We start from the raw sequence: 26,640 nt of genomic DNA on the forward strand, positions 1-26,640 counted from the left end.
TTCCTTGGCTTGTGGCCACACCGCCACTCCTCTCCACACGGGCTGCTGTTCCATCCATGTCCAGCCTCCTCTCCCTCTCCCAGATAAGGACTCTGGGATTGCATTCAGGGCCCATAATCCAGGATGCTCTCTTCCCCAAATCCTGGACTTAATTACACCCTTTTTCCATAGAAGGTGACATTTACAGTTTCTAAGGATCAGGATCTGACATCTTTGGGAACCATTATTCAGCCTTCCACGCATAGGGTTCGGGAGACCCTGCTGCCCCACACCAGCTCTGGAGTTTGAAATGTACTAGAGACGTTGTCCTGAGGTGTGTTCGTACCGCCAGTGGTTGGCCGCAGGTTGCCCAGGGGATAAGCATGGGTGGGAAGACCCCACCACCACCAGGCATCCCCCACCAGCCAGAGGAATGCTCCAAAGTTCACTCTCCCCGGCTTCCTTCCTCCCCGCTCCTTTCCCCGCTCCTTCCCCTAATGTGTCACCAAAGAACCAGGTGTGGTTGGCAAATACTTTAGTGATGCCTCCACACCCAGAGCAAGGACGGGGGCTGGGTATGGAAAACCAGAAGGGCCGTTTGCTTTTTTACTGATTCTTTATTCATAAACTTGATGCAAGTTTAAAAAATTTACTGTACATTACCACATAAACCTGCAATGAAAAATAAAGTCCAAAAGAACTGAATACCAAAGCATGCCGAACGTGCATCTGTCAATGCTAGCCATCAGAATATTAAAGAATTCAATAAGCCTCAGGTTCAAGGAACTCGAACACTTTAAAGAATTCTGCCTGGTCACTTGCTATCTGAGCAACTGGCAATCATTCAGTTTAGACAAATGTAACCAACTGAACAAGAATGCCAGAAAATCTTCTTCTACTGTCCTCAACCAACACAGAAAAAAAAAAAAAAAAAAGAAATTAAACATGATAATGCAGAAGTGCCAAGTCTCTCAGATGTGGTTTACAAAGTTAAAAACTGAGGTTTTTTCCTAGTTACTATCTTTTTTATTTTTTAATTGGAGGAAAATTGCTTTCCAATGTTGTGTTGGTTTCTGCTGTACAACAATGCTAATCAGCCGTAAGTATACATATATCTCCTCCCTCTGGAGCCTTCCTCCCCACCCCCGACCCCTCTAGGTCATCACAGAGCACCAGGCTGGGCTCCCTGTGTTGTACAGCAACTTCTCACCAGCTATCTGCTTTACACATGACCGTGTATATGTGTCGATGCTACTTTCTCTGTTCATCCCACTCTCTCCTTCCCGTCCTGTGTCCACAAGCCCGTTTTCTATATCTCTGTCTCCACTTCTTCCCTGCACAGGTTCATCAATATCATTTTTCTAAATTCCATATAAAGGTATTACTATACTATATCTGTTTTTCTCTTTCTGACTTACTTCACTCTATATAACAGGCTCTAGGTTCATCCACCTCACTGTAACTGCCTCAAATTCATTCTTTTTCATGGCTGAGTGATATACCATTGCATGTACGCACCACATCCCCTTGATCCGTTCACCTGTTGATGGACATCTAGGTTGCTTCCATGTCCTGGCTGTTGTAAACAGTGCTGCAGTGCACACCCAGGTGTGTGTTAATCGCTCAGTCATGTCCAACTCTTTGTGACCCCATAGACCCCGTAGCCTGCCAGGCTCCTCTGTCCATGTAATTTCCCAGGCAAGAATACTGGAGTGGGTAGCCATTCCCTTCTCCAAGGGATCCTCCCAACCTAGGGATCGAACCTGGGTCTCCTGCATTGCAGGAAGGTTTTTTACTGTCTGAACCACCAGGGAAGCTCACACATTGGGGTACATGTCATCTAAAAACTGAGTGGTAAAGCATAAGAAACACTTTTGAACTTTGTAACTTGATTGTGCAGGGGGAGAAAAAAAGTGCTTCTGGATTTCTTTTTTAAAGTACTTAATAACTAGAGTTTACTCTTAAATCAAACTTACAAACCTCTTATCAAATGCAGATGCTGTCCTTATTAGTTGATATAAACATACACACACACCGTCTCTATCTCAGTGCTCAGCCCAGCTTACCTAGCACTCCTGTTCCAAGTCCCGAGCATCAGTTGCCTCCACTCATCTCTACTAAGAGTGACCTTCTAAGTGTCAAACCCTGCTCTCCCTCTGCTCACCTTCCTTGTCCTTTGTATCACAGTCTAAATCCCACTTTCCTCATTGCTTCGGGGGGAAACACTGAGTTTTGTTTTGTTTTGTTTTTTTTAAAGAACAAAACACATAGACTTCATTTTTTGTGCTCACAGCTTTGGCTAACACACCAAGCATCTCTCATCCACAGGAGGATATAGGGCTTTTTGACCACAATGAGCTTCACGCACCTTTTCTTAGAACCCCTGATTTGACAAAAGGGCCCATAAAATTAAAGTCATAAAACAGCTTCTTTTTCTTGTTTTATTTTTAATGCCTGTTTAAATTTTTATTCATTCATTTATTTTTGGCTGTGCTTGGTCTTTGTTGCTGCACGGCCTTTTCTCTAGTTGTGGCATGTAGGCTCAATGGTTGCAGTGCCCGGACTTTAGAGCACCGGCTCAACAGTTGTGGTACACAGGCTTAGTTGCTCTAGTGCATACAAGATCTTCCTGGATCCAGGATCGATCCTGTGTCTCCTGCATTGGCAGGAGGACCACCAGGGAAGTCCCAGCTTCTTTTTCTGAAAGCAAGTCTTCTAAGTATTTTCTTGCTCCCTCTGTCTCTCATTCTCTCTGTTTCTCAGCCTCCCTTGGCAGTTCAGCCTCATTCAGAATTGAAAGGCTTAAAAGCGAAAAGCTAAGACTTCTAAGATGGTCCATAGTTAAGAATCCACCTTCCATTGCAAGGCGCACAAGTTTGATCCTGGATCTGTGAAGATTCCACCTGCCTCAGGGCAACTAAGCCCAAGCACCATGACAAAGATCCAGTGCAGCCAAAATTAAATTTACAAAGAAAATATTTCCACTTACAAAAGCATCAAAAAGAATAAAATATTTAAAGAAAGAAAATACCTAAGATTCAAGACTCGGCAGCCCTGAAGATGAAATGTCAGTGATGAGGACAAATTACAATAAAATTACCTGGGCTGGTTCCATTCCACTTTCCAATCAGATTTCAGTACTCGCACTATTGGCAGACCTTTAGGAGGACCACCAGCTCCACTCAGAAATGGACCCAGGCCCACGTTTCCCTCCAAGTCACTGACCATCTCCTGGATGCCGAGCCCCCCCGTGGGCCTCCCTGGCCCCCTTGTTGCCTCACCAGGAAGATCAAGGAGCCATCATCAGCAATCCTTTCTAAGATGTCTCTAAGATGTTTGAACAACCTAGTCATTTCTGCATTTGCTTTCTTCATGCCCCTTCAAGTGCTGGAAGGAGGTTTGCATCCTTAAAAACAGACAGACCACAACAGAGCATTCAGGCAAGAGTGATGCCTGTACCAAAGCAGGAGGCAGCTGGGAGGTGACTTGGGTTGAATCTGGTCTTTTCCACTTTCCAGCCATGTGTCCTTTGTGTGTGTGTGTGTGTGTCTATGTGTGTGCTCCATCATGTCTGACTCTTTGTGACCCCATGGAGGAGCCCACTAGGCTCCTCTGTCCATGGAATTTCCCACGCAAGGATACTGGAGTGGATTGACATTTCCTACTCCAGGGGATCTTATCAACCCAGGGATCGAACCTGCGTTTCTTGCATCTCCTTCATTAGCAGACAAATTCTTTACAGCTAGCACCACCTGGGAAGTGTCCTTAGGAAAGGGTACTTAATTCTTGGGCCTGTGAAATGACAGTAATGGCCCCACTTCCTGGGTTCTTGTGACTGACTAGTAACTGGGACCACACGTGGGAGGTGGTCACCTGCTGGGCTGGGCACATATTAGGTGCTCAGTAAACCAAGGGCTTCACTCCAGTTCATATCCTGCTCCAAGCTCAACCAGCCAAGCCCTGAGGAGGGAAGACACCCTCATGGTCTCTGGTTCTGTCCTCTTTTCCCTCTCAGTGTCCATCTCTTGTGGCTTCTGGAACAAATGACCACAAATCTGATGACTTAAAACTATACATGTGAGACTTCCCTGTGGTCCAGGGGTTAAGACGTCAGCTTTCCATGCAGGGTATACAGGTTCGACCCCTGGTCGGGGAGTTGGGATGCCATATGCCTGGTGGCCAGAAGGGTAAAAAAGGAAGCAATGTTGCAGCAAATTCAGTAAAGATTTTTTAACTGGCCCACATCAAAAAATCTTGGGGAAGAAAAGCCATGTAGAGGAACTTCTCTGGTGGTTCAGTGGTTAAGATCCTGCACTTCCACTGCAAGGGCCGTGGGTTCAATCCCTGGTTGGGGGACTAAGATCCCACACATCAAAAATAAATAAGTTTCCTGAAAACCACACATGTGTATTCTCCCACACGTTCTGAGAGAAGAAGCCCTTCATCAGCTTCACAAGGTGTCAGCAGGGCTGCACTCCCCCCGAGCCCCGAGACTCTAAAGGAGAGAACACTTCCCTGACCCCCCCCAAGTTCCTACAGATGGTTTCTTTGGGCTCCTTGACCCTTTCCTCCATCCACAAAGCTGGCCACGTAGCATCTTGCTTTGGTGACACACAGCCTTCCTCCGCCCGAGGTTCTCAAACCTCTCTCTGCTTCTTTCCTGTAAGGACACTCAGATTACATTTAGGGACCACCTGGACAATCTCGGACTACCTGCTCATCTCAAGACCCTTAACTTCATCAAACCTGCCAAGTCATTTTTGCCAGATAAACTAATGTACCAGTTCTGGAAGTTAGGATTTGGTATCTTTGAGGGCCATCATTCATCCTACTGCACGACTCCAAAGCTTTGCCCCAAGTCTTGTTTAGGACGAGCATGGGCTCCCCTGCAGAGCTGGGACACAAAGATGAGGGGACAAGGTGCTTTGAACTTGGCTCTTCTCTCAAACGTTGGCAGAGAGGAGCCGTCCCATACACGAGCACAAGGGGAGAATGTGGGTTCCAAAACCAGACCCCAGGGCTGACTCCTGCCCAGCAGGGAACTGTGGTCAGACTCCTCTACTCTCAGTTTCCTCATCTGGAATATGGGACTAACACCCATCTCAGGGTTGTTCTGAGGATGGAATGAGCTAACATGTGCCTGGATGTGTTAACACGAACTTCAGACAAACCAGGAAGTCATCACTGGGCAAAGAGATGCGATGGGATGGGATGGTATGTGACACACAAGTAACTCTGCAGGTACGGCTCCATCAGCTAAGGGCAGTCTCCCAGAGGAGGTGCAGCATAAATTATCAGCAGAACACCTGCAGCTGGTGGGGATGAGTGACCTCAACTAGTCAAAAAGCTCAAAGGAGAGGTGGGTGGGGCCCATGGTATCTGTCATATAGCCTCTGCTGTATCAGTAAGCAAAAACCAGTATCCAGGGAATTCCATGGCAGCCCAATGGTTGGGACTCTGCACTTCCACTGCCAAGGGCGTGATTCGATCCCTGATCCGGAATTAAGATCCCACAAGCCATGTGGTGTGGCCAAAAAAAAAAAAAAAAGCAGTGTCCACTTACTTCTCATGATCGGGACCCCGAAAGAGCTACGGCACTTCAGTTTTCTCCTCTGCTTTCTCTTGCTGTTACTATGTTGCTGTTGTTCAGTCACTAAGTCGTGTCTGATTCTTTGTGACTCTATTGACTGCAGCACACTAGGCTTCCCTGTCCTTCACTATCTCCCTGAGTTTGCTCAAACTCATGTTCATTAAGTCAGTGATGCCATCCAACCATCTCATCCTCTGCTGCCCGCTTCTCTTGCCCTCAATCTTTCCGAACATCAGAGTCTTTTCCAGTTAGTCAGCTTTTCAAATCAGGTGGCCAAAGTATTGGAGCTTCAGCTTCAGCATCTGTCCTTCCAATGAGTATTCAGGGTTGATTTCCCTGAGGACTGACTGGTTTGATCTCCTTGCCATCCAAGGGACTCTCAAGAGTCTTCTCCACTACCACTTTGGGATGTGATAAAAACTCACTCATGGGCCCCCACCACTCTCTCTCTTCTTCCAGGTTTCTGACAGATGTGACTACGTCTTTGTCAATGGGAAGGAAATGAAGGGTAAGGTGGGCGTGTTGGTGAACTTCACCTTCCAGCACCTGAGCACTCCTTTGGACATGACGGTATGGGTGCCCCGGCTGCCCCTGCAGATCGAGATCTCGGACACTGAGCTCAACCAGATCAAGGGCTGGAGAGTCCCCATTGTCTCCAACAAGAGGTGGGTATGTTGATCAGGCTCCAGAGCAGAAACCCAGGTCAAGTACACTTAGGCTAAAGGTGGAAATTTACAGGATAGCTAACTTCAGGCATGTCTCCTTCCAGGGGTTCAGGGGTAGCCTAAGGGTGTGTGTCTATCCCCTTCTCAGCTACAGTTTGCTTTATATCAGCTTCATTCCCTATCAAGTTTTGCTCCTGAGGTCCCAGACTTCTAGTCTACCTTCTTTGCAACTCTGCAAAAAGTACATCCTCTCTTCCCCAATACTTCCTACTTTCTTACTTGGGTTGTGTGTCCATGCCTGATCTAATCATTATAGACATGGAGGAGGAGAAGGGGGGCAGATAGAATACACTGGCCAGCTAGGCTCCAGCCACGTTCCTCTGGCTGGAGCCAGAGGAGCTAAAGAAAGAAGGTCAACCCTGCCTAAACCAAGGGATCAATATCAGGAGAAGGGAAAATTGATCTGGGAGGACCCAAGCCATAGAGGTTCACTAGAGACCTGTCTGAACAGATGCTGCCTGACCTGGGCAGTCTCTTTGTGCCCCAGCCCAGAAACTCTGAGATTACTTTCCCTTGGGGAGATGAAGTCCAAAGCTTGTTGCCTGTGTGCCTGGTGCATCACTCTGATGGTGTTTGATGGAATGTCAAGTCTGCACTATCCACATGAGGCAAATAAGCAGATATCAGATAAAAAGAGAATTTTGTTCATCTCAGAATTTTGTCATCTCAGAGAGACCCATGCTCAAAGAATCATATACAAGTGATTTGTAGAAAGGCAAAAGTAAGCATGTGCAGAATTAGACAAGGAAATATTCCTGGAGTCTGGGTACTCAACAGAGAGGAGAGAATTTGTACTTCTGGGAGGGATAGCTTTCACATTCTTACCCTTGAAAGTCCACCCCTTTGAGTTCTTGTGGCCCCTGGGAGAGGGTGTGGCTTCAGGAATGGAGGTTTGGGTTCCATGTGCAATTGGAAGATGGTTTCAGCCATGGTCTTTTTCTTAACCACAGGGGTTTCTAATGTTGAGTTGGGAGAATGGAATTCGGCATGGTTACTGATGCTCCTGAGGGCAGGCAGTTGCAGGGAGAGACTCACCAAGGAATTGGGGACTTCCCTCATGATCCAGTGATTAAGATGTCATGTTTCCAATGCAGGGGGTGCAGGTTCAATCCCTGGCTGGGGAACTAAGATCCCGCATGCCATTTGGCTGAAAAAAAAAAAAAAGAAAAAGAAAGAACTGACCAAGTCTCATTATGGACAGTCCAGATGCTGTCACAACTTTTCAGCTCAGATATAGCTACAGAACTATTTCAAGGAATCAACAGCTGGCTTGATGGCGATCGTGATGGTGCTGGGAAGGGCTGAGAGTGCATAAGGCATCAGATGTTGAGGGAACAACTAACATCTGCTTCCTGGCCACCATCCTTGTTCTTTCAACATTTATTGTCAGCAAATACCTTGAGTGAAATGCTCACTTTCCTTGTATACTGGTTTATAGGGCTACACTGGTCATCCAGAGCCTTATTGTATTGACTACCATGACATGATATAATGGCTTATCCCAAAACCAAGTGGCTTAAAGGAACAGCCTGTCATCTCACAGCTCTTCTGCATCAGGAACCCAGGCAAGGCTTGGGTCTCTCTCAGGGTGCCATCCAGTTGTCAGCCAGCGCTGTGGCCTCATCATGAGGCTCAGTGGGGATGGACCTGCAACTGAGCTCATGCGGTTGCTGGCCAGTCTTAGCTCCTCGCAGGCTATTGAGCTGAGGGCCACAGTTCCACACTGGCTGTTGGCCAGAGGCTGCTCAGTTTCTAGCTGTGGGATGTCCTCATAGGGCTCCCCACAGCATGGCAGCTGGCTTCATCAGGGCAAGCAAGAGAGAAGAACCAAGGAAAGAGAGCCGAACAACAGAGTATCTTAAAATCTGATTTTGCAAGTGACATCCTGTAACTTCTGCTCTTATCTTACTTTGGGAGAAATTTATTAGGTCCAGCCCACACTCAAAGAGAAGGGAATTTCACAAAATAAACACTAGGAGGTGAGGGGGGGGTTTAGGGACAACTTAGACCTCTGTTGACCACACCAGTCCATTCTGACTGGTCAGTGCTGGGGCCATGTTGTTGTTTAGTTGCTAAGTCGCGTCCAACTCTTAGTGACCCACGGACTGTAGCCATGTGAGGCTCTTCTGTCCATGGGATTTCCCAGGCAAGAAGACCGGAGTGTGTTGCCATTTCCTTCTCCAGGGGATCTTCCCCACCCAAGGATCCAATCTGTGTCTCCTGCATGGGCAGGTGGGTTCTTTACAGCCGAGCCACTAGGGAGGCCTGTACTCAGGCCATAAGTGTGGGTGGGCGCTCCATCGCATCTCTTTGTGACCCCATGGACTGTAGCCCATGAGCCTCTTCTGTCCATGGGATTCTCCAGGCAAGAATACTGGAACAGGTTGCCATGCCCTCCCCCAGGGGATCTTACCGACCCAGAGATCAAAACCGAGTCTCCTGCATCTCCTGCACTGCAGGCGAATTCTTTACTGCTGAGCCACTGGGGAAGCCCGTCCTCAGGCTCCAGCCGTGGTCAAATATTCTGAGTATCACCCCTGCATGTCTGTCAAAGCCCACCCCAGGCCATGAACTCCATACCAGCAGGACTTACACCCACTCACCATTGCAGCCCCTGCCATGTTTCACACCCAGCCCCCCGCTGACCCAACAAATCAGCATCTGTTAAACCGAACCGCCCCTTTGACAGGCCAGCTCAGGACAGCGAGGAGGAGGATGAAGACGAGAAGAGGAACAGGGGCTGCACGCTCCAATACCAGCATGCCATGGTGCGGGTCTTGACTCAGTTTGTGGCGGAAGCTGCTGAGCCCGGGGGGCAGCTGGCCCACCTGCTGGGCCCTGATTGGCAGGTGGACATCACGGAGCTGGTAAATGACTTCATGCAGGTGGAGGAGCCCCGGGTTGCCAAGCTGCAAGGGGGACAAGTCCTGATTGGCCAGGAACTGGGGATGACCACCATTCAGGTAAGACAGCTCAGGTGAGAACTCTGTTGTTTGTCTCTTAGACTAATATCCAGTCTTTCAATTGAAGTACGGTTGATTTACAATATTGTGTTAGTTTCAGGTGTGCAACAAAGTGATTCAGTTACACGTACATATGTTTCTATTCTTTTTGAGATTCTTTTCCCTTATAGATTATTCTATGATGTTGAATAGAGTTCCCTGTGCTGCACAGTAGGTCCCTGCTGTTTATCAATTTCATATGTAGTAGTGTGTAGTAGTAAGTATATATGTGTGTGTCATATTTTAGATTCCACATATGAATATCATGTTGTTCATCTTTCTATATCTGGCTTACTTCACTTAGTTTGATAATGTCTAGATTGTCCGTGTTGCTGCAAATGGCATTATTCCATTATTTTTTATGACTAAGTAGCATTCCGTGGCATACATGTACCACGTCTCCTTTATCCACTCATTTCTCAGTTGACAGGTTGTTTCCATGTCCTGGCTACTGCAAATAGTGCAGCAAGGAACACAGAGGTATATTTATTTTTTCAAATTAGAGTTTCCTCTAGATGTTTGCCCAAGAATGCTATCCCTGGGTCATGTGGTAACTCTATTTGACAATGCCCATTTTCAGAATGAGTAAGTTGAAAGGAACTGTCAAGTAAATAAAATAAACGGTATAATAACGTGACAAGAGTTTTTAAATTCCTCACATATTCCTTTCATTTGAGCTACACTGGCCTGACTTCTTGAGTTGAATCATGTCTGAAACTTCAAGACATTACTTGCCTGTAAGACACAGTGGACATTACCACCTTGGGACAAAAGCTCTAGAAATAGAGCCACTATATATATAATCCAGCAATTGTACTTCTGGGCATATATCTGGAAAAGACAAAAACTCTAATTCGAAAAGATATATGCACCCCAGTGTTCATAGCAGCACTATTTACAATAGCCAAGATATGGGAGCAACCTAAGTGTCCATCAACAGATGAATGAATAAAGAAGATGTACATATATATACACTTACACACACATATATATATACTGGAATGTTACTCAGACATTAAAAAGAACAAAATCAGGCCAGTTGCAATAACATAGATGGGCCTAAAGGTTAGCATACTAAATGGAGTAAGCTAGTCAGAGAAAGACAGATATCATATGATACTAAGTTCATTTGTACCATCAAAAAAAATGATACAAATGAACTTATTTATAAAACAGAAACAGCCTCACAGACATAGAAAACAAACTTGTGGTTATTAAAGGGGAAAGGTAGATGGAGGAATAAGTTAGGAACCTGAGGTTAAAATATGCACATGGCATATATAAAATAGACAATCAGCAAGACCTACTGTATAGACCTACTGTACAGCGCAGGGACCTCTGCTCAATACTCTGTAAGAACCTATGTGGGAAAAGAATCTGAAAAAGAATAAATATATGTGTGTGTAACTGAATCACTTTGTTGCACACCTGAAACTAACACAACATTGTAAATCAATTCTACCCCAATATAAAATTAAATTTTTAAATTAAAAAGCTCTCGAGATGAACTAACCTCATGAGAATTCAGGGCGTGGCCAGCAGCTTCTCGCTCTGTCAGTCTACCTCACTGACCCTTGTCACCTGAAAGCCTTGCATCCTGCCTTGATGCTCAGCTGCATTCAGCAGGTCACACCCTCCCACACATTCCAGAAATGTGCGGAAGGAAGGAACAAAGTTATTGTGACTCCACAGGTCTTGTGAGCATCTCCTGCTGGGAATGGGTGGGATAGACCAGTGTGTGGAATGGGAGTTTTGAAGCAAACACTTTCACAAGACATGGTTCTAGGAGGGCCACTAGGGTCTAGTCATTTTCCTCCTGAGACCAAATATTATTCCTCAGTGGCTGCCCCATTTGTAGGAGAGGCAATCATTCTCTTAAGCAAAAAGTGAGTTTTCTAAAATATTTGTACACAGCAAGGATTTATAAGTGAAACTATATTGGACTGTGGAAAATTTAAATCACTCTGGGAAACGGGCTCGAATTTAAAAGAGATCATTTTTGAACCCGTTATTAACAAATGACTTAATTAACCATGGGACTTTGCATTAAAATAGATTTATTGCAGCTGTCAGTTTGGGCATACATTATAAAATATTCAGACAGCCTATTGAAACAAAATGTTTTTATTTATATGATCAAGAAAATGTAATTTTGCTGTTAACCCTATACTTTTTTGAGAATGTTGTATAACTTTCCTCTTAGATATTTTTATGAAACCACTTGCAAATGATATAATTTAATAAAGTACTTTTGCCACTGGAAAAAAAAGTGAAAGTAAAAGAGATCATTTTATCGAGGAGGAAAATAGATTGCTTTGAACTGGGACCTAGGAGTCACATGTTCTAATGCTCTCTATAAAGCTGAGAAGGAGCCATCAGCGAGAAAAGCAGGATGGGTGTCAGATGAAAGACGATGACTGATTTGGAACCTAAATGTGAGGCGCGCAATAGGGAGTGGTGAGGAGTGTGATGAAGAGGCTGCTGTTCCTTTCCAAAGGCTCCCACAGGGGAAACGGGAGCCCAGCATCGAGAGATACTGCCAATTTTCCAGAAAAGCTAGAAAGCTATCATTAATATGAAATCCTCTATTTTTCAACGATGGCCATTCATCCCATTTTAAAGTACTACATCAAACAAAACATACCTGCCCCAAAGACAAGGACTTGCAATCTTCACAGCTGACTTTTGCTCAAAAGATCTAAATTCCTTATTATTCAGCTATTAAAAAGAATGCATTTGAATCAGTTCTAATGAAGTGGATGAAACTGGAGCCTATTATACAGAGTGAAGTAAGTCAGAAAGAAAAACACCAATACAGTATACTAATGCATATATACGGAATTTAGAAAGAGGGTAATGATAACCCTGTATGCGAGACAGCAAAAGAGACACAGATGTAAGGAACAGATTTTTGGACTCTGTGGGAGAGGGCGAGGGTGGGATGATTTGAGAGAATGGCATTGAAACATGTATATTGCCATATGTGAAATAGATCGCCAGTCCAGGTTCGATGTATGAGGCAGGGTGCTCAGGGCTGGTGCACTGGGATAACCCTGAGGGATAGGATGGGGAGGGAGGTGGAAGGGGGGTTCAGGATGGGGAACACATGTCCACCCATGGCTGATTCATGTCTATGTATGGCAAAACCCACTACAATATTGTAAAGTAATTAGCCTCCAATTAAAATAAATAAATAAAAATTTTTAAAAAGATCTAAATTCCTGCAGTCTGTATCTTTCCCTCCCCCGCATGGAGCATCCTTTACACCAAAGGGGGGCTTTCTGAAACCACAGAGAGCTATGTCATTTCTGCCTTTCAGATCCTGTCACCTCTGTCGGACGCTATCTTGGCCGAGAAGACGGTCACCGTGCTGGACGAGAAGGTGACAATCACAGACCTTGGGGTCCAGCTGGTGACGGGACTGTCCCTCTCCCTGCAACTCAGCCCAGGGAGCAACAGAGCCATCTTCGCCACCGCAGTGGCTCAAGAACTTCTGCAAAGGCCCAAACAGGTGTGGGAGTGGGAATGGCATGCTGTGGGGAGGGGGTCACCTATCGGGGAGGCCACACGACTGGGAGGGTCACACACCAGGGGGAAATCCTGTGTGTCTTGGAGCCACATGGTGGGGTTGGGTCACACACTGGTGGGTTTATTCATTGAGTGGGGTCCTGCCCTGAGCAGGTCACACATGCATCAAGTAAGGTCACACACCAGCTGAGGTCACATAGCAAGTGAGGTTGCCCATCTGGTGGAGTCACCAGTTGCGGGGGGGGTGGTGTCCCACAGAAGCAACAAGTGAGGTTTGCACATTGGGTGTTCCTCAGTTGTTATTTTTTTAATTTTATTGGACTATAGTTGATTTGCAATGTTGTGTTAGTTTCAGGTGTACAGAAGCGTCAATCGGCTGTCCATATACACATATCTACTCTTTTCTTTAGTTTAGATTCTTTCCCCATACAGGTCACTACAGAGTGCTGAGGGCTCCTTGTGCTATACAGTAGGTCCTTGTTAGTCTTGAAAAGGGTTTGTGAAGGAGTGACTGCTCAGCCTCAGGGTTCCTACCCCCCTAAATGGAGACGCTGAACAACAAGATTGCCATGCGTGATGGATTCTAGGCACCAGGAGCCAGAGGAGCTCGACGTAGGCTCCACATCCCACTGGACATCACATGTGCCGTTTCTCCACATCACGATGGTCCTGGCTCTTCACCACGCTGAGCTCCCCGAGCAGTGGGGTGAAGGCGAGGGCAGGAACAGACCCTAAGGAAGTGTCCAAACTCCTGTGAAGTCCCTGCCCCTCTATGATGGGGCCACATCTGGGGGGTCAGAAGGAGATTGGAGGAGTTGCTTCCACATTTATTGTTTAGCTCGGAACAGAAGTAACAAACTGCTGGTTACGTTGTACGTGGTGTTCTTTCTCTTTATTGGAAAACAGCATGTGCTAATAGAATGTGTGTGTGTGTGTGTTTCCTGTATGTGTATGCCTGTACTGTGTGTGTTGTGTCTCCCGTGTGTTGTGCACATTTTGTGTGTATCGTGCAGCGCATGTTTGTGTGTTGATGCCACGGTTTCCAAACAAACAGGGCACTTGAAAATGTTATCTGATCTTCCCCCTCATCAGAGGTGGAGAAACATTATTTCTTAGAGAGAACCTGGATTGTGACTCTCGGGAGCCTTGTTTACCAAACACTCAAGGACAGTGGTCTCAGGCTGCTGATTCTCTGTGCCCCATGAGACAGACTGTCCTCCCAAGGGGATGCTGGAAGGCCTCCAGTCCTTGTAGGAAGTTTTCGGGCAATTTCCCTTGTCAATCAAGAGCCCTTTTCCCAGCAGCTCTATGCTCAGCAGGTATGTTACGACGTGGGCCCCCTTGTGCACCCACTGAACCTGTGACTATGTTCGCGCAGGAAGGTGGGCTAAGCCAGACCTTCCCCTGGAAGCACAGAGTCTTGCAGTTTCCCCAGCCCGTATCCATCACTGACCGCTCCTCCATCAGGTGTTAGCTAATTGCTTGCCCTTTCACTGTGGTCTCTGTGTGCAAGGCTTTGGACTAGCACTTGAAAGTGGGGGAGCTCAGTAACAGATACGAATTCTTGCCAAAGGCAAACCTCCCTCTTCTGATGGCACAATGCCAGCCAGGATGCAAATCCAGGTAGCAAAGGAGAAATAACCTGAGGCTTCTTTCTGTCTTCCTGGGGCGATCTAATCAGATGATGGCCAGTGAGGAGTTACGGAAGTGATAAGACACAGTTAGAATAAGGCCACAGAGCTGACCCATTCCCCGCATGCAGAGCAAGCCCTGTGACCCTGAGGTTTGCTCCGTGCTTGGTTGGGATGGAGGTTGGCCTCTGCCTGCAACTTGGCTCTGACATTTCAGTGTCGAGAAACCCAGTGTGCATTTGACTTTCCTGCTGTGATTTCATGCAATCGGAAGACCCTAGTAGAGGACTTCCCTAGTGATCCAGTGGCTAAGATTTTGTGCTTCCAATGCAGGGGGCCAGGGTTTGACCTCTGATCAGGGAACTAGATCCCACATGCTGCAACTAAGAAGTTACATGCCCCAACTGAGACCCAGCACAGCTTGAAAAAAAAACTGACCCTGTAAACCAGGGTTATTCCCAGCGGCTTTTGCACTGTCTCCTGGTGGTGTTTTCCACCTAGCAGCCAGTCCAAGCCAATATCTAACAAGGTCAGGATTTACCGACTGAGCGGAAGAAGGAGCAGAAGCCACCAGCCTCATGTGAGAGGCTTCCTTCTCACTTCCAAAGACCAGATACCACCAGGAACACTTACTGTATTGTGGTTGGGATGCCTTGGTTTCAAGAAAGAGAAATCCACTCAAGCAAGTTGAAATAACACTGGATTTATTACAAGGTTAGCAAGGCTTTTGTGAAAGTGTTAGTCGCTCAGTCATGTCTGATTCTTTGCAACTCCATGGACTGTATAACCTGCCAGGCTCCTCTGTCCATGGAATTCTTCAGGCAAGAACACTGGAGTGGGTAGCCATTCCCTTCTCCAGGGGATCTTCCCAACCCAGGGATCAAACCCAGGTCTCCCTCATTGCAGACATATCCCCCAAGGTCTGAGCCACCAGGGATGCCCAGCTATAAGAACTTGGCGAAACGGGTTCAGCAGTCTCTCTCACATCCATTATCTCATTAGATAAATGCTGAGCCCAGACATTTGCTTGTACTCGATCCATTGTAGTTGCTCCAAAGTGAGGCTTCATTCCAGTTTCATACAAGCTCCCACTCATCTGCCCACAACGAAGTGTTTCAGTCCTGTCTTTCTTATTTCAAACTGGAGAGGGAGATGCCGGCGGGCTCAGAGCTGCCGAGATGAATGGCTCTGATCAGCCATTCTCCAGGCCAGGTGGGCAGGGGCCTAAGCCTCTTGGGGCTGAGCACCCCTCTGGGCTTGGGCTGCAGCAGCTTCTCCAGGAGACAGGAAGAAGGAGGGAGCAACGGGCCTGCCAGTTCGCTGTCAAGGCCAATGACATCTTCACTGAACTGGAAGGCATGGAGATTATCTCACCTCTTATGATCTCCCTGGTCAGACTAGTCCCAAGGAAATCAGATCTAAAGCAACAAAGTAAAAAGAAAAGAAATTCAGATATACACAAACCTTGGCCCTGGCTACTCTTTGGTCTCCCAGTTTCCCCCAATGGGTGGGTTGGAGGATGGATGGGAATACAAAGATTCTCCCAATAGAGAGCTTCCTAACCTTAATCTTCACCCTAACCCCTCTCTCTGCCTGGATGGCATTACCCCTCACCTCCAAGCCAGGACTGTATCCGCAAGCCAATACAAGCCTATCCTTAGATGTGTATGTGGCAGGACCCAAAACAACTAAAGCCTAAAGCCAGCAGCACCTCTGAGGCGCCCTTGTGTAGATCAGGGGCTTTCATCTGTGTTGTGAGTAATGTTCAGAGACTGGGTATTAAAGCAACTTAAAAGTCATGTCATAAATATGTTTCATTTAATTGTGTAACACTTGTGAATGACCCACTGGCCAGTAAATCTTCTTTGACGTGCAATCTATTATTGCGCAGAAGTAGATCTTGCAGCAAAGGGGGGGAAAAAAAAAAGCCTTTCTTTCAACACCTCGGGAAAGAAAGCAAATCTTATTAGGAGGTGTTTATTCCTGGTCGTATTTCGTGGTGGTCATTTTACTGTTGTGGTTTTTCTTTAGGTTCTTGCTTCTATACTGTGTAACAGGTTTCCCTTTGTTCTTGTAGCATTCTCTTTGCTACAGAGTGTCTGTGTGTGCAATGAGCTTTGGGACCCATTTTTTTAAGCTTATTTTTTAATTGGAGTATAATTGCTTTACAATGCTAATGTTGTGTTAGTTTCTGCTGTACAACTACATGAATCGGCTATAAGTATACACACATTCCCTCCCCCTGGGACCACCCTCCACTGCATCCCGTCCCTCTAGGTCATCACAGAGCCCCGAGCTGAGCTCCCTGCGCTTCAGCTTCCCGCCAGCTGTCTGTGTTACCCATGGTAGTGTGTGTATGTGAACGCTACTCTTTCAGTTTGTTCCATCCTCCCCTGCCCCCTCTGTGTCCATCTTTGATGAGCTTACTTATTCTTTTCAACAGGAAGCAGCCATCAGTTGCTGGGTCCAATTCAGTGATGGCTCCGTCACCCCCTTGGATATTTATGATGCAAAAGACTTCTCCCTGATGGCCACATCCCTGGATGAGAAGGTGGTCTCCATCCACCAAGACCCCAAATTCAAGTGGCCTATAATCGCCGCTGAAGCTGAAGGACAGGGGGCCCTGGTGAAAGTCGAAATGGTCATTTGCGAATCGTGCCAGAAATCCAAGCGGAAGAGCGTGCTGGCTGTGGGGACAGCCAACATCAAAGTCAAGTTTGGCCAAAACGACGCCACCCCCAACACCAGTGACAGCAGACACACAGGGGCAGGAGGGCCCCTGGATAATAACATCAGTGACAGAAGACCCAAAAAGCCCTTGCAGGCATGGGGGAGTCAGGAGGGAGAGTACTACAGCAGCTCCTCCATGGGCCTCATGGAAGGCAGGGGCTCCACAACGGAGAGATCCACCTTCCAGAAGAACAGGGGCCAGGAAAGCCTTCTGGATGATGGCAGCCACTTGCAGACCATCTCCATCGACCTCACCAGCTTCCCAGCCCAGGTAGACCTGCCCAGAAGCCACGGGGAGACAGAGGAGAATGACCCCCAGTCCTCCAAAGGGCTGAGTGACCTGGAGATTGGAATGTATGCCCTGCTGGGAGTCTTCTGCTTGGCCATTTTGGTCTTCCTCATCAATTGTGTGACCTTTGCATTAAAGTACAGGCACAAACAGGTCCCCTTCGAAGAACAGGAAGGGATGACTCACTCCCACGACTGGGTCGGCCTGAGCCATCGGACGGAACTGCTGGAGAACCAGCTCCACTTTGCCTCCTCCCAAGAGGAGCAGATCACCGCCATCGACAGAGGCATGGATTTCGAAGAGAGTAAGTATCTGCTCTGCACAGACTCCCAAAAGAGCATCAACGGACAGCTGTTCAGATCTTCAGGACCCACCCTCGTGGATGGGAAAGATCAGAAAAGCGAGCCCCCAACGTCCCCTACCTCAAAAAGGAAAAGAGTCAAATTCACCACTTTCGCCACCCTCTCTCCAGAGGATGGATGCCCTGCCGTGAACTCCCTAGCGGCCAGCAGCGAGGATACCGTGAACTGGGTCGGCCAGGATCTGGACCCTGGGGGAAGCCAAGAGTCACACGGCTACAGAGAAGGATTACGTGAAGATGTGTAAACTGGGCATTCGCAGACATTGGTTCTCACTCACCTTTCGGCCTTTAACTTGGGGATTTGGGGCAATGGGGACCCGAATTGCGGGGAATGAAAAGACAGGGGGGACTTCCCTGGCGGTCCAGTGGTTAGGACTCAACGCTTCCACTGTAGGGGGTGTGGGTTTGATCCCTGGTCAGGGAACTAAGGTCCCCCATGCCTCCAGGCGTGGCAAAAAAAAAAAAAGGACACGATCAGGCTGACACTATCCACAGAGCCCCAGAAAATGACCCTGGCTCCCCCCAGGGAGGCCCCGAGTTGGAATCGATGTCCACATTCCAGGGTCCGATGTCTCAGTCAATGAAAAGAGGTTTATCACGCATGGCGAGATTTTTTTTCAACTTGGAAGAAAAATGAGTTCTGAGTCACTGAGCTTCCAACAGCCTCCAGGAAAGAACTGTCCCTCTCTTGCTATCTCTCTTTCTTTCATCGAAGCAATTTGGATACAGCCAAAGCCACATGGCTGCAATATTCAATGTTGCGGACCACAGGAGAAAAAGGAGACTCAGGTTGGGCGGGATGGACGGGAGGAAGTGCGTCATGGAAACTCACCTGGCTGTGAGCCTGAGCAGAAGCGGAGTCTAGCGCCGCCTAGTGTCAGCTCTTGGGAAGTATGATCTCCAGTTATCTCTCAAAGGGTCAGGGTAAACCCCAGGGTTATTGACAAACCAAGGCAATCGTTGACACGGGGTTGAAAGGGAACAAGAGGGCAAACAGGTGACCAATACCTTTGTAACTAGATGTCAAGAACAAACACCCAGGAAACTAAACCCTCTGAGCCATTCGGAGCATCCCTTTCTCGGTAAACTAGGGATCCTGGGCATAGAGTTTCAATCAGGTTCAAAGGATCGGGGTTGTTTTTTTTTTTTTTTTAAGCAAATTTACTCTGTTCACATTTGTACCCTTCCTTGCATCACCACCTTTGCAAAAGTCATTGATCACTCGTGGACAGTGGGGAGCCGTGTCACTGTTTGCTGAGGCTCTTCCACTGCGGCCTCTGTGTCAAACACCAGGTAATAGTCTACACTGAAGCCCCATGGGGCCAAATTCACACGTGTCTTGCTTTGAAAAGGCTAGTCTTTGGGGGTCAGCAGTGCTCAAAAGGAATTCAGCACCCAAGGATGCTCATTCTCCTGGCTTTTCTGGAAAGAAGGGAGGGATGGTCTGTGATGGGTCTTTCGACAGTCCCATCTGGTCTGCTGCCCAAGGCTGCTGAGATAAATCTGGGCATGCCCATAGGTGGGTACAGGGTGAGGAGAGTTGAGATTCAGTGTGTGTGACGAGGGTCAGGCAGGAAATCTGGCCCCACTCACATGTGGGGGGAACACGAGGCTGCTGCTTCTTCACCTTGGAGGGATAGAGGGACCCGTGGTACCTGCCTATGGAGCAGAGAGCTGGGTTATTTGAGCATTGGGTTCTAAGGTCAATTTCTCTTTCTCTGTCTCTCTGTCTCTGTGTCTCTCTGAACCTATCTCTCTGCTTCCTCTCTCTCTCTGTCTCGGTCTCTCTCTGTGCATATAATTGAATTCTCCTGAGATCAAGTGAATAATTCCATCAGTTCATCCTCTCAACCTCAGCACTCTCCCTAAAACTAAGGTGCTGTCCATTTGCCCTAACACTGAGAGTCCAGGAGCCATCAGCCACCTGCTCCTGTCCCCAAGTTGACTTACATTGTCTGGCTGGGTGCCTAAACGGTCACCCCTTTTTCAATGATAATCCTTTGCTTTCAGTAACCCACTCCTGTTCTTTTCAGCCTTTCCCTTGTTTTCATACCGCTGTCAATGCCCCCTCTCCAATCCGTCTGCGTGCAGAATGTATTGTAGATTATAAGAATGTAATATATATTTATAAACTTACCGACTGTAAATATAAAGTTTGCCTTCTGCGGCTTATGGCTGTCCCTTGTCTTTCTACACACTCACACCACCCCCTCCCCCGCCCCGGTGGCTGGCATCCTCAGCAAATGACCCTCCAAAGCTGCGGCTTTGGGTAAATGAAAATGCAGATGGAAAGATCCCAGCAACAATCCAATTACACGCTTACATCGTGTAATGCTGCTCTCCGCATTGAGGCGATGTTGACACACGATGACAAAGTAGGTTGTGTACTAAGCATCTCTCCTTCAGGACCTGAAGGGATTTGCAAATCAATCACACATGCAATTCTCTGCTAAAAGCCTGCTGACTGATGGCGGTAAGTGAGAACCACGGCAGGCAAGCGTGTATCCCAGCTTCCCTTTGGGCTGGAGTGAGGGGACGAACGGGCTCTGTCATCCCTTTGGATCACTCATGTACGTTCAGAGGTCAATTTCCTGAAGGATATATATGCCCACGGTGACTGTGGGCTGCGTTGTTTGTTTTTTAAGGTTGATTTTTCAGGGAATTTCCTGGTGGCCCCATGGTTAGGAATCCGCTTTCCAGTGCAAGGGATTTGGGGTCGGTACCTGCTCGGGAAACTAAGATCCCACGTGTCGCAGGGCCACTAAGCCTGTATGCCACAACGACTGAACTCTTGCACCTCAACTAGAGAGAAGTGTGCCTGCCAGAGCGAAGATCCCAAGTGCTGCAACTAAGACCTCATGTAGCCAAATAAATAATTTTTTAAAGGTTGATTTTCAGATTCCTCTGATAATCAGTTGCAGTCCCAAGATGATTCCACAGAAAAAGAAGTTGCATGAAATCTTTGTCTTCATGCAAGCAATATCAAGTGATGTATCATTCTCTTATTCAACTGGTGTTTATTGAGCACCTACTGTATGCTAGTTGTTGTTCAGTTGCTCAGTCATGTCCAGCTCTTAGCAACCCCATGGACTGCAAACACCAGGCTTCCCTGTCCTTCACCATCTCCCAGAGCTTTCTCAAACTCATGTCCATTGAGTTGGTGATGCCATCCAGCCATCTCATTCTCTGTCACCCCGCTTCTCCTCCTGCCTTCAATCTTTCCCAGCATCAGGGTCTTTTCCAATGAGTTGGCTCTTCGCATTAGGTCGCCAAAGTTTTGGAGCTTCAACTTCAGCATCAGCCCTTCCAATGAATAGTCAAGGTGGATTTCCTTTAGGACTGACTGGTTTGATCTCCTTGCAGGCCAAGGATGAGTGGTAAATAGACCCATGCCTACTCTCAAAGACCTCTAGTGTGGGGTGGAGGAGATTAACAACAAACAATGTAATTTTCAGATCATCATACATTGTATGAAGGATAATAAAATAGGTTATGGTATAGAAAAAGACTGGGTCAATGCTTAAGACTTTGGCCATTGCACCTTAAAAAAAATCTGAATTTCTGTCTTCTCTCAAAAATTCAGACTCTGGCGAGATGGGTCTTAGAATCCACCTTGGCCCTAATTGGACATCCTGAATTTACTGTTGTGGCCTCCAGGCAGGACACCCCCATACCCCTGCAGGCCCCTCCACACCCAGATTGTCTCCCTGACCCAGAGGGCAAATTTCATTTGCCATCTATTTCACTATTTTTCTTCTAATAAGGAAATATTTCTCCCCAGCTGTCTCTACCCAGAAGTGCTGAAAACAAAAATAAATAGAGGGAGCTGTGTGTTCTCTAGACAAAATTAGGAGAAGTATATTGTTATGTTAAAGAGAGTACCCTCGGTGTCTCCTAGGGCAATAGAGATTGATGTCTAAAGGGATTTCCAGTCGCAGAGGTCTAATGCCTGATTATCTAAATGGAGCTGACATAATAATAATAGAAAAGTCAGTAAATGTTAATGCGCTTGACACATTCCAAAACCATCCCCACCCCTTCCATGGGAAATGTCTTCCTCGAAACCGGTCCCTAGTGCCAAAAAGGCTGGGTACCGCTGGTTTAAAAAACACAGCTCACACAGCTCATAATGTGATCTGTGTGCCCAGAGTCGGAGGAAGAAATGATATGAACACCTTACCGAATTGACTTTTCAACAGTTTCTTGGGGCGCGAATAAAATAAGGGATGCTGCGCAGTTTCTCCTAGCCTGACCTGTTTGCTCATTTCCACCCCCCATGGGCCCCCCATCCCACCAAGTGGTGAGTTCCGACCCAGTAGACTTAGACACCAAGCCCACAAAAACCAGGATCATCCGCGCCCCCTGGTGGACACCGTAGCTTCCTACAGCGTTTAGTGCCCCAGAGTTGAGCAATCCATTCCCTGAACAGAGTTCCACACACTCGGTGACCTGAACAACAGAAATGTGCTCACAGTCTTGAGGCCGGAAGTCCGAGATCAGGTGTCCACAGGGTCGGTTCTTTCTGAGGCTCTACGGGGCTCTGATCCAGCCCCTCTCTGCCTCCTGGTGGTGGCTCTTGTCCTGCAGAGGCTTCACCCCATCTCTCCCTCCATGCTCACACAGCGTTTTCCATATGATGGGCGTGTGTGCGTGTCCAAATTTCCTCATTTTATTTTTCATTTGTATTTTATTTCTCTCTTATAGGGAAGAGGACTGAAGGTCTGCATTCGGGGCTGCTTTGCGGGTTCTTTGGGCATCAGGGTTTTTTGTTTTGGCCAAGAGGCACATGGGATCTTAGTTCCCTGAAAGTGAAAGTGCTAGTCACTCAGTCCTGTCCTACTTTTTGCCACACTGTGGGCTGTAGTCTGCCATGTTTCTCTGTCCACGGAATTCTCTAGGCAAGAATACTGGAGTGGGTTGCAGGCCCTCCTCCTGGGGATCTTCCCAACCAGGGATCAAACCCGTCTCCTGCATCGCAAGCAGATTCTTTACCATCTGAGCCACCAGGGAATCCCCTTTAGTTACCTGACCAGGATTCAAACCTGGAAGTGCAGAGTCTTAACCACTAAACTGCCAGGGAGGTCCCCAAATTTCCCCTTTATAAATGAACACCAGGCAAGTTGGGGTTGAGCCCGCCCTGCTCCAGGGACACTCATCTTAACTAACTACATCCACAAAGACCCTATTTCCAAACAAGGTCACGTCTAGTTACTGGGCAGTTAGGACTTCAATCCATTAATATGAGGGGCACAAATAAAGTCATAACACTGGCCTCTGGCCAGAGGTCTAAGGCAGCTAAACTCATGAGCAGACTGAGAGCAATTGACTGCTCCATGGACCAACCAGGGCACTGGGCTTCCAGGAAACTGTCTTATTTTGAAAAGCCTCACCTCATCCTCAATTTCACACTCACTTTACAAATGAGGCTGTGCAAGGACACCCTGGGAGAGCAAGGGAACAGTTTATCTGTTTCCCTCTGGGGAAGCTCAGAACTGTGAATTAATTACCCCATGTGTCACTTCCCAAGACACAGTCATTAGCAGTCATTAGCTCCTCACTCGGAGAAGGCAATGGCACCCCACTCCAGTACTCTTACCTGGAAAATCCCATGGACAGAGGAGCCTGGTAGGCTGCGGTCCATGGGGTCGCTAAGAGTCGGACATGACTGAGCAACTTCACTTTCACTTTTCACTTTCATGCATTGGAGAAGGAAATGGCAACCCACTCCAGTGTTCTTGCCTGGAGAATCCCAGGGACGGGGGAGCCTGATGGGCTGCCGTCTCTGGGGTCGCACAGAGTCGGACACGACTAAAGCGACTTAGCAGCAGCAGCGGCTCCTCACTGGGGACCACTCCCCCTGTTTGCTGTGGCTGCAGCCATGGAGATTCTGGCAGAAATGTGGGTGAAACAAGGATGTTCTGTCAGCTCCTCAAACCCAGCCATCATTGATGACCTGAGGGGTGATGGACAGGGGATTTGGAGCGAAGAGCATGCTATGGCCAGAGGTCCAGATGCAAGTTCGACCCCTACACGGCCCCCAAAGGCCTGCCTCGTACGTTCTCTGTGGTGCACTTTGCCTGCATCTGGCTCCAGTTGCTGCGTCTATCACAAGACATGGGGGGAAGTGCTGAGCTGTGTATCTAGCCTCCTGTAAATAAGAGAATTGAAAGGACTAAGGCTACATGTCCTGTTAGAGGTGTACTTTTTTTCCTGGAGTGACCATCATTAAGTAGCACAAACTAGGAGTTTAAGACAACAGGAATGTATTTACTCTCCATTCTGGAGCCCAGAACCAAGGTGTTAATCGAATTGGTTCTTGGCTGTGAAAGAATCTGTCTCATGCTTCTGGGTTTTGCTGGTCACTAGCAATCTTTGTAATCCTTTAGCTCTTTTCAAAGATGGTCTTTCCAGATAAGGCTGCAGTCCCCAGTTCTGAGGGTTAGGATTTCAACATATCTTTTCAGGAAGGCAATTCTACCCACTCCAGGGAGGAAGTAGTCCCCTTAGAAGGGAAGAAGTCCTTTTTTGATGTTTGCTTTGGACAAAATCTATGCAGCAAGTGATTTTAAACATTATTTTTTAACCAAACTTCAGGAAGAATAATAGGGGCAGTGGACAGAATTTATTGCTCCCTAGGACTGGACAACGGGCTTCCCGGGTGGCGCTACTGGTAATGACTCTGCCTGCCAGTGCAGGAGACGCAGGTTTGATTCCTGGGTCAGGAAGATCTCCTGGAGAAGGAAATGTCACCCCATTCCAGTGTTCTTGCCTGAAAAGTTCCTTGGGCAGAGAAGCCTCGAAGGCGACATACAGTCCATGAAGCCTCAAAGAATTGTGTGTGACTAAGCACACGCAGCATAGGACTGGACAAGCGGAGGTGAAGCTGGCTTCAGGAACGGTTGGACCCAGGCTTTTATCTCTTCCCCTCGCCTAATCTTGGCCCAGTCTTTGCTTATTTGACTTCAGGCTCAGGAAAAGCTCTTGCATTTGGTGGCCTCCGGAAACTCTAGCCTTGGCAATTTCCCATGAAAGAAATTCTGAGTTAAAGACAGTAAGTGTCCTGACACTTTCAGATGAAATCCTTCAATTGATCCCTATTGGCCGGCTGGAGTCACAAGCTGAACACAAGTCAAATCTGTCACCTGCAAGATGCAATGTCCAGGCCTCCATCACAGGCATCTTCCTCCAACCCTGGAGCCTGATTAGTGCCAGGGGGAGAGATTAGTGCCTTGCTGTCTCAACAATCAACTTACATTTTTTTATTTCCTGTATTTTTGTTTTATTTTGTTTCTGATTGAAGTGTGAAAAGTTCTAGGTTCAGTTGAAGTTTCTGATGAAGAAACACAAGTGAGATTTCTTTCAGTGATAAAATCTGCATATTTGTATTGCAAACAAGGTAATTAAAACTTGATGTGAATTCCTCCCTTTTTGGCTTAAAGAATATCTTTTATTCAGTATGAAACCTTTATACTATATGTTCCACACATTGAGAATAAATGTACAAGGAACTTCCCTGGTGGTCCAGGAGTTAAGAATCTTCCCTCCAATGCAGGCATAGCAGGTTCCATCCTTGGTCAAGGAACTGAGATCCTGCATGTCTCGGGGCAACTAAGCCCGAGTGTTGCAACTAGAGAACCCTCATGCTACAACAAAGACCCAGCACAGCCAAAATTTAAAAATAAATAAATAAAATTTAGCTTTAAATAAACAGAATAAATGTACATTAAATCTTGGTTTAAAAAAAGTAAAGTGAGAAAGGACTAACTTTCAAGGGAAAATCAAGATATTTTTGCGATAAAAATGGATGTTTGCCCTGCAAGGCAATGGACCTCCTTTCTCCTTTCACTGCCTTTTCCTGGCTTCCCTACCCTCAATCCACTCCCATGAGCTTTGCTTTCTGGACCTTGAGGAAGACTCTGGAACCGCATGTACAGAACCTCAGAAGATTGAGGTCCAGGCTGAAGGAGACAGGAAACACCCTTCACAAGCAACAAGCAAACTGTGTGGATCCACCGTGGAAACCCATCTGTCACTCTTGGCTGGGTACCCAATAGAGAGTCCTGGGGGCATCAGGCTCTGGGTCACCTCCTCTGTCCAGGACTTTCAGACTTCGAACGTCTCATGACCATTTTCCCCTGATGTTCAATCAAGCCCGCCAATGATGCTAATGGACTCAAGCACAATGGCCAATGTTTGTTTTATAACTTTAAAAGCTTCTGTCTTGCTCTTCTCTGCTTCCCCTACCTCCAGACCATTTCATGCCTCTTAAATGAATCTACTAAGCAGACGATCAATGTTTGCTAAATGAAAATTAACAGAGTGACCTTTTAAAAACATAATTCACATCAGGTCACTCCCCGGCTTAAAACCCTCCAATAGATGCTCATAAATCCTGGAATGAAATCTGGACTTTGTTACCAGCGCTGCCATCACCCCACCTTCAATTCCCAGCACAGCCACACTTGGTCACTAACTCTAGTCCCACTGGTTCGCTTTTGTCTATTTTTCTGGCAAAACATGCCCACCCCCACCTTGGAGCTTATGCCCCCTTTCCCTCTTCTTTCCAGAACTCTATTCTCCCAGATTGTCACAGGCTGGACTCCTCATCACCATTCAGGTCTTAGCTCATAGGTTGCTTCTTCAGTGAGGCTTTCTCCAGCCACCTGAGAGTAGCTTCACATCCCCTCTGCTTAAGTCCCCCCCCCCCAAGTTATCATCCCATCTTACAGTCTTGTATCTCCTAGACAACTCTGGCTTTGTCCTTTCCAAGTATTTGCTTTTTTGTTTGCTATATGTGTTTCCTCG

At 47.1% G+C, this 26,640-nt stretch overlaps 1 protein-coding gene across 1 annotated transcript in view; it reads left to right on the top strand.

Annotated features, from left to right (window-relative positions):
* Nucleotides 1–25,258, top strand: part of TMEM132D (transmembrane protein 132D) — a 900,295-nt gene extending 875,037 nt beyond the window's left edge. The window contains exons 6-9 of the mRNA XM_027956399.3: nt 6,029–6,234; nt 8,984–9,257; nt 12,616–12,807; nt 16,899–25,258. Coding sequence (XP_027812200.2) covers nt 6,029–6,234; nt 8,984–9,257; nt 12,616–12,807; nt 16,899–18,080 — 1,854 coding nt within the window. The 3' untranslated portion in view covers nt 18,081–25,258. The remainder of the gene's footprint in view (nt 1–6,028; nt 6,235–8,983; nt 9,258–12,615; nt 12,808–16,898) is intronic.
* The last annotated feature ends 1,382 nt before the right edge of the window (nt 25,259–26,640 follow it).

The sequence above is a fragment of the Ovis aries genome, chromosome 17 (assembly GCF_016772045.2).
Source record: "Ovis aries strain OAR_USU_Benz2616 breed Rambouillet chromosome 17, ARS-UI_Ramb_v3.0, whole genome shotgun sequence".
Classification (NCBI taxonomy): domain Eukaryota; kingdom Metazoa; phylum Chordata; class Mammalia; order Artiodactyla; family Bovidae; genus Ovis; species Ovis aries.